Here is an 8,279-nt window from a genome sequence, read left to right as displayed (position 1 = left end):
ATCTCATGCTTTATTCATTGTGGATACCCTGAAAACCCAACTAGCTCTGGGGTCCCCAGAACAGGTTTGGGAAGCCCTGCTCTATTTAACTCACAGACTCAGCCACAGTGGAAATACGAGCTACAGCGCAGGAAGCAGGGCCAGTGCAAGAGTATTTGGTGCCCAGGGCCAACCTTCAGTCATTCACCCCTCCTCCGCCCAATTACTTGCAGCACAGCTCTCCCTCCTCCCAGTGCCTTCAGCTCCGCGCTCCTTTCGTTGGTGGTATGGGCTGTGGCACAGCGCCTCACTCTGGTGAGATTTTGCCACCACCCTCCTTTGTTTAACGGAAGCACGGGTCCTGGGAGGCAGAAGAATCAAGAATCAGGGACGTCAAATCTTTTGTTTAACTGAGCTGAGGCATTCCGGAAAGCAGAGCGGGAGAAGCAGTGGCAGGCAGCGGGCGACTCTAGCACTCATATAACAGCTCTACAGTGCCCGAATGCAATCCGCTTTGAAGTGCCGGAAGGCAGAATGAAAATAAAATAAACTAATAACTGGCGCAGCAAAACACACTCTAGCTGAGTTGAAAATGCCGTGAGGCTGGCAGCCGAGATGGGAGGAGAGCACTGTTAAGAAACTCCGCCCCTGTTTACACAGTAGCAGCCAATGACTCACCCGCCTCCTCTCTCCTGCCGATCTGCATTCTTCACCTCCCCCTAATCCTGGGGAGTGGTAAGGAGATCTGCCTTACCCCCCAGCTAACATCCATACATAATCTAAATGATACCTGCCTTTTCATCCAACCAGCATCTCTAGTATCAGGCAAGAAAAGTGAACTAATTATCAGGCAAGAAAAGTGAACTAATCGTAAAAAGCTATTCAGGTTGTCAGGATATCTACAATGAATATGAATATATATATATATATATTTTTTTTTTTTTTAATTTTTATTTAAGTTCTTTTAATATACAGATGCTCAAGACCAAGTCTTATCATACCGGTTTACAATGAAACAAGGGGAAACCATTTAACAACTGTATAGAAGATAAAGTTACATTAAACAGGGAGCAAAAACAAGGGCTTAGGAAGACAGGGCAGATTTCAAGCTAATATAACTGGAGAGTACTGAAAATAGTCATCAACAAAGACAATTAAGTAGCGAGACAAATCAAGGTTAACACAATTCACTGAGTTCGGCAGGTAAGTTATCATACGTAATTATTAGGAATTAAATTTCTTGTGGAATCTTGAGCATCGGTATATTAAAAGAACTTAAATAAATACAATAAATAAATAAATATATGCTTTTTACGATTAGTTCACTCACACACACACACACACACACACATTCAGCATGAATATGCAGAACAATATGGGGAACAAATTTAAAAACATTTTAGTGAAAAAGTATTTATTTTTTCACATATTGCATATTATTTTCAAGTGTTCCTTATCTGTTCTGGAACTTGCCTAGTCAGACATTCAATCATATTAAATTAAAATATAAAAATGAACACAGTTGTCACAATATATAGGAAATAAATAAGGAACAGCAAACTCATGTTTTTTTTTAATCAATATTTTTCCCAGAAATTTACAATAGCTTATGTAAAGCAGAAATAGCTCTGAAAAAAATGTTCAGTTTATTAACAGATCTGTAATGTAAAAAAAATAAAATTTTATATATATATATATATATATATATATATATAAAACAGAAATTGGTATAAATATTTAGCTACGTCTTCAAAAAGCCTTAAATAGTTTATAGGAAATTTATTTTTATTTATTTATTTATTAACTTTTTATTTACCGACATTCGTGAAACACATCATGCCGGTTTACAAAGAACTCAGGCGGGAAATACAATAAAACAATATAACATTAATAACAGAAACAAAAGCAAAATACAAATGAATCAAAAGAGCAATAACAAAAGGGGGAGGATGGGAGAGGGAGAGGTGGGGGAGGATAGGCAGGGGGGGCAGGGCGCGGGAGGGGAAAAGGCATAGCTAGATGAAGTATAAAACAAAAATAAAATAGAATAGAGGGAGACTATGTACAGTTGAGGTATGTACAGGTACTATTGACTTGAGTAGTACTACGAAGTGTTGGAAAACAGGCCGTATTAATTGGGCAAAGGTATTCACTAGGATATAGTTTATTTAATGGGAAAACTGGAGGTGTAAAGGGGAAAGAGGAATACTAGGGGAGATGGTGGCGGCCGGGTGGCCCAGGGATCTAAGGATGGCTAGGGGGGGAGAGGGGATGGGGATGGGGATGGGTCGGGCGGGGGGGGGGGAGTAAGGGTGGATGTCTGGGCAGGGGGGAGCTGAGGGGGAGAAATTAAGTTTGGTTTGTGTCGGGGTAGGCCTGTCGGAAAAGCCATGTCTTGACTCCTTTCTTGAAATTGTGGAGGGATGTCTCTTGGCGTAGGAAGGTGGGGAGGGAGTTCTTATTATATATATATATATATAGGAAATCCTATATAATTTTTGTTCTCCTAATTATAGTCCCTGGGAAACAATAAACATTAAAAAATACCAGGGAGGCTAACTCTCCTGCATCTGACAAAGTAGACTCCTCAAAAGCTCATGCAGGGTTTCCCAAACCCACAGCTATTCAGGTTGTCAGGATATCTACAGTTAATATGCATGAGATAAGTTTGCATACACAATCTCCATGATATGCAAATTTTTCTCATGCATTTCTATTGTGGACTTCCTGAAAACTTGACTGGCTGTGGGGTCCCCAAGACAGGTTTGGGAAATCCTGAATGTGCCACACCCACCTCCTGTTCATTTTTTCTCAAAAGCTTGTTGCAGATGTATTAATGAAAAGGTCTCACCCGCAGCTTGTTTGTTGATTCTTATATAGTTTACTACTGATTATGCTGATGCCTAGAAATAAAAGACAATTTACCTTTTTGTTAAAAGTTTTGACATTTCCTTTTTACAATTTAGCAAGATGCATTTTCCTAATAAAACAAATTACATTCCCCAGCAGCCGGCACTGAGTAAGGAAGGGATTTGCCGGGGAAGGCTGCAGAAACCCTGGTGCAGGTGAAGGCAGACACAGGCGGCCTTTGCCTTCCGCCTTCACCTATAGCTCCCGCCCTTTCCTGAAAAAACCCAGGCCAGCAGGCACTGTTGCTAGGTAGTTATGAAAAAACAAGCTGGCTTTGCCATAAAAACAAGCTCAAAACACATGAGATTTATTTTTATTAGAAAGTATTTATTATATATAAAATACTTAAAAAATACTTTTGTGAATGTAATGGAGGAAAAAATAAGGATGCAGTCACATTGCAAATTAAGGCTGTACATTTGTTGCAGATGTCTTTGTTCCGCATGGCAGGTCAACAGGCCTAATTCCCCACCCTCAAAGTAAAAAGCATATCAGGCACAATGCCTGGATCACCCACCACTCTACCCCAAAGCATTAAAACAAGCTGTAGCAGCCGACCTGAGTAGGCTTCCTGCCACATCCTCCCACCCCACCATGGAAATCCCCATGTTGGCTTAGGGCATCTCCTAAGCTAATTCCCCCTCCCCCACCCACAAACACCAACTTTTCTACAGACCAGGACGGGACACATGGGGGAGAGGTGCCTCCCTCAACTCCTGAGCATGCCTCCTCCCTCTCTTTTCCATCTGTTCCTTGTGCTACCACTGTCTCTCATACCCTTCCCTTTTTCTCTCCTCTGCAGCTTAAGCAGCTCTTGACCCGCACCTCTCTGAAAGGCAATAGAGAGGGCATTTGCTGCTAGGCTGCCTGAAGTGCAGAGGTTAGAGCAGGTGGTGCGGTAGCTGTTGCAGCATTCCCTAACCCCCTGCTTTCGATCACAGCACTAGAGAGGAGGCAGGGCCACAAGAAAGCAGCTACTGAACACGGAGCTTGCTGAGGTCGCACCCTCTTTCCTCGTAGTCTCCAATCACAGCACAAGGAAGGCTGCACCTCGGTTCAGCTCTCTGCTGTATCGTTGGTTCTGCCTGTGGAACAGCAGCCAATCAGAGGTGACAGGAATAGCAAGGAACGAGTCCCTCCCCATCAAGCCCAAAACAAAAAGTAGGGGAAAAAAAAAAAGACCACAAAGAAGCTCCCCTCGAGTTGTTAAAAACCCCCCCCCCCAAACAAACCAAAAAGTGATTCCTGCAAAAAATAAGCCCAAACTCTCCGTAAATAAGGGAGGTTGGCAACACTGCCAGCAGGGATTCCCCCTTCTCGGCCAGAAGGCCACGCCCTGCTGCTGACGTCACCGAGGAGAAGTTCAATTGCTTCCTGAGGAGGCGGGGAGGAAAGGAAGTAACGCGGCGGCCGGAGATGTCGGAGGCTCTGCAGTTGCACTTGTTGAACGTGAATGACTTGAGGGCGCCCCTTCTGAAGAGAGTGGGCGAGCTCCTCGACCAGACCAACCACAAGGGATGGAGAAAGCTGGCCGAGATAGTCGGCGTCGGCCCCGGCAGCCGCTTCAACCTGAGCGATCTGGACCTGCAGCAGTGCTCCCTGAAGGTAATGGAGGCGGAAGGGAGCCCGAGTCGCACCTTGCTGAAGTTCCTGGGCGACCGAGGCTGCACTGCCAAGGATCTCCTCGACTTCCTGCAGCTCATGGGCCACACCGAAGCCATCCACTGCCTTAAGCCTCCAGGGTTAAAGATCGTTATACAGCCCGAATCCGTGGCAGCCATCTCCGGCCAGCTGGTCAAGCTGTGCTGTCTAGCAACTGGGCATCCTGCTGTCCAGTATCAGTGGTTCAAAGTGAAACAAGAGGTGCCTCATGGGAATTCTCCTGAACTGGTTTTCAATCCATTGCATGTCAGTGACGCTGGGTTTTACATCTGTCGGGTGAACGATGGGGTTGCCTTTGAATTCAGTCACTGGGCACAGCTGGATGTTTGCGAGGTGGATGCAACCTATTCCGGCAGTCTAGCTGGTATGCCCGAGAACAAACTGCACATTTACACACACCCCCAGCCCCAACAGCTGATGCTAGGGGACATACTGGTTCTCGAGTGTGGAGCTGTCGGCAAACCCCTTCCTCGTTACCAGTGGTTCAGAAATGGCTTTCCATTGAAGAATGGGGCCAAGAAGCTATACGAGATTTCTTTTGTGACACAGGAACATCAAGGGATATACTGGTGCCGGGTTTTTAATAACCACGACTATCAGGTCAGCAAGGAGGTGAATGTGGTCGTAGGGTGCAGCACAAACATGGGCATGGCCCTGGAGTTCACCGAAGAAGAGCTGAGCGGCTTCACCGAAGTTGAACCAGCCCACGATCGCCTTTTTGCCACAGACAAGGTAGCTCTGTTGATAGGGAACATGACCTATCGGAACCACTCACAGCTCAAGGCTCCAATGGTGGACGTTTACGAACTGACTAATTTGCTGAGACAATTGGACTTTAAGGTGGTCTCGCTGCTCGACCTCACCGAACCAGAGATGCGCAATGCAGTGGATGAGTTTCTACTTCTGTTAGACAAAGGAGTGTACGGCTTGCTGTACTATGCTGGGCATGGCTATGAAAACTATGGGAACAGTTTTATGGTCCCCATCGATGCCCCAAACCCATACAGGTCTGCAAACTGTCTCTGTATACAGAGCATCCTGAAACTTATGCAAGAAAAAGAAACTGGACTTAATGTTTTTCTCCTGGACATGTGCAGAAAGAGGAATGAATATGACGACACTGTTCTTATCCCAGAAGCCCTGAGGGTCACCGCTAACATTGTTTTTGGATATGCCACGTGCCAGGGGGCAGAAGCTTTTGAAATTCAGCAGTCGGGCCTAGCCAACGGCATCTTCATGAAATTCCTGAAGGAGCGTTTGCTAGAGGATAAGAAGATCACAGTGCTGCTCGATGGCGTGGCCGAAGACATGGGTCGCTGCCACCTCACCAAGGGAAAGCAGGCGCTCGAGATCCGCAGCAGCTTGTCCGAGAAGAGAGCGCTGACCGACCCCGTCCAACAAGGAGCCTGCTCAGCCGAGTCCCTGGCCCGCAACCTGCAGTGGGCCAAAGCCCATGAGCTTCCAGAGAGCACGTGCCTTGACTTTGACTGTGGCGTTCAGCTTAAGCTGGGGTTTGCCGCAGAATTCTCCAACGTCCTGATTATCTACACCAGGATTGTGCAGAAGCCAGCAGAAATAATACTCTGCGAGGCGTACGTGACAGACTTCCCTCTGGATCTGGACGTGGATCCCAAAGACACCAATAAGGGAACTCCTGAAGAAACGGGCAGCTATTTGGTGTCCAAGGAGCTGCCCAAGCACTGCCTGTACACGCGGCTGAGTTCCCTGCAGAAGCTCAAGGAACGCTTAACCTTCACCGTGTGCCTGCACTATCAGTATCAAGGAATGGAAGACACGGTGGAGGAGAGGAAGGATGTGGATGTTGGAAAGCCTCTTGTTGCCAAGCTGGACATCTATCATGGCTTGAGAAGAAACAGCTGTCTACAGACTTGCCCAATGCCCCACAGCCCCTCTCATAGTCTCTGTCCCAGCCAGGTGCCCAGTGGAGGGGTAACTGAACAATACCTTTCCTCTCCTAGCCATCAGTATTCAAGTCCACACCTTGGCCTCTCTCATCCAACTTGCCTTTCTTCAGGTCGTGACATCCAGTCAGCACACTGTGAGTTTGGTTTGTATTCAGATGTTTTAACTTCAGGCCAGAGAGTGCAGTCGAATTTGGCCTTTGCAAGTAAGTCAAATATCCCTGTAGAAATGACAGATGACACCAGTGAACTGCTGTCCACTTTGACAGATGGCCTCACCATTTCTAACCAGCAGTAATGCCCACCTACAGCACTTTAGCGCTGGTCCCTAGGTGGAAGGTACAATACTGACTAGGGTGAGAGGCCATTGAAGGCAGGTCTATCATGTTGTATAAGATACAGAACATGGCAAGATCCTGACCCTAGAAAAGCTTTCATGCGCCGTTTCCTTGTCACAAGAGTGGAGAGGGCTCTCCAGTTCCCTTCTCTAACCACTGCACCACTGGAAGTGACGGTTTGTACATTTTGTCTGCAGTCACGAAGGCTCTTCATAGCTGACTCCACTGCTGGTAATGGGTGCTAATCACCCTATCTGACTGAGACAAGCTTTAGGCATGGAGGCAGTAAATGCAGTATTTTGTAGGTATTTCTATTTGTGTATATGGAGATACATGTCATTCTGTACACTTGTATTCTTATGCACTAATGCAGTTTTGTACTTACACAAAACAGTACAATTTGGTTTGCTGTAAAGATATATTTAATTGATATTTTGTTACATTTAAACAAATTTCATCTGGATCAATTAAGATTTTATAAAAGTGTAAAAAAAAAAAAATTGCACATGAAGGTTTAACTGCTAAGTTTTGCATTCCTCACCATCATAAGAGATTAAGTGGGGTGTCTTTAACACTGACATGGTACACCTGCCCATTCCTCAGGCAAGTGGCAATAAGAAGCAGGAAAAGCCACTGCAGGTCCTTCCAAACTGCAAACTTAGAAAACCAATTAAAAAAATCAAATACATTACAATTTGCCATGTCTCCAATTTTGTAATCGCACATTGTACGGTGATCATACCGCTCCCATTACAGACCCTTTTTGAAATTGTTTGCATGACAAATCTTATCTTGAAAAATAAAATAGGCCCCTTGCCTACATAATCAACTTACTTTAAATATAATAAAACCTACAGAAATGAAGTTGACTTAAACCACTGTAGCTCTGGAAGGGTTAAACTGAACCAGGACAGTGGGAATAAATCCAGCAAAATGTCAGTAATTGCCTAGAAGGCCGTGCTTGCTGATCCCTGGGCCTGGATGGTCATGCAGGCTCAAAGTACATAAGAGCTGCGGATGATAAATGCAAGCAGAAGACACGGCAGACTAACCAATATACAGGTGGAGCAGATGGTGGCCTGCAGAAGTGCAGACAAAGCTGCGAGAGAGAAGTAATCCCCAGTGATCCAAAAGCATGTGAAAAAAAAGAAAGAAAGAAGGAGCTGAACTTCAATGCACGTTTTCTTTATTCATGTGCTAGAAAAAAAAAACGCCTGATGTAGCAAGCTAATAGCATGCAAATACATGGGAGTTTAAACCCCCCCCCCCCCCAAAAAAAAACCCCAGCATGCTAACCAGAAAATGTGCACAGAAAAACGCTTAGCGAGCTCAAAACATGGCGTATGCCCATCGTGTGCAGAAACATGGATTTGTCCACCTAAAAGTTGTGAGCACAAAACATGAGGCTTTTCTGCACGTAAATGTCAAGTATGGGTCACCGCACCACAAACTCCAGGTTCAGCCCCAC

At 45.4% G+C, this 8,279-nt stretch overlaps 1 protein-coding gene across 1 annotated transcript; it reads left to right on the top strand.

Annotated features, from left to right (window-relative positions):
* The first annotated feature begins 4,128 nt into the window (after window positions 1-4,128).
* Window positions 4,129-8,077, top strand: MALT1 (MALT1 paracaspase). The gene has a single exon (XM_029619389.1). It carries the CDS (start codon window positions 4,306-4,308, stop codon window positions 6,769-6,771), a length of 2,466 nt encoding a protein of 821 aa, XP_029475249.1. The 5' UTR covers window positions 4,129-4,305; the 3' UTR covers window positions 6,772-8,077.
* The last annotated feature ends 202 nt before the right edge of the window (window positions 8,078-8,279 follow it).

Source organism: Rhinatrema bivittatum, chromosome 11 (genome assembly GCF_901001135.1).
Source record: "Rhinatrema bivittatum chromosome 11, aRhiBiv1.1, whole genome shotgun sequence".
Classification (NCBI taxonomy): Eukaryota; Metazoa; Chordata; class Amphibia; order Gymnophiona; family Rhinatrematidae; genus Rhinatrema; species Rhinatrema bivittatum.
Note: the sequence above shows the minus strand (reverse complement) of the source record. Positions and strands in the feature narration are given on the sequence as shown.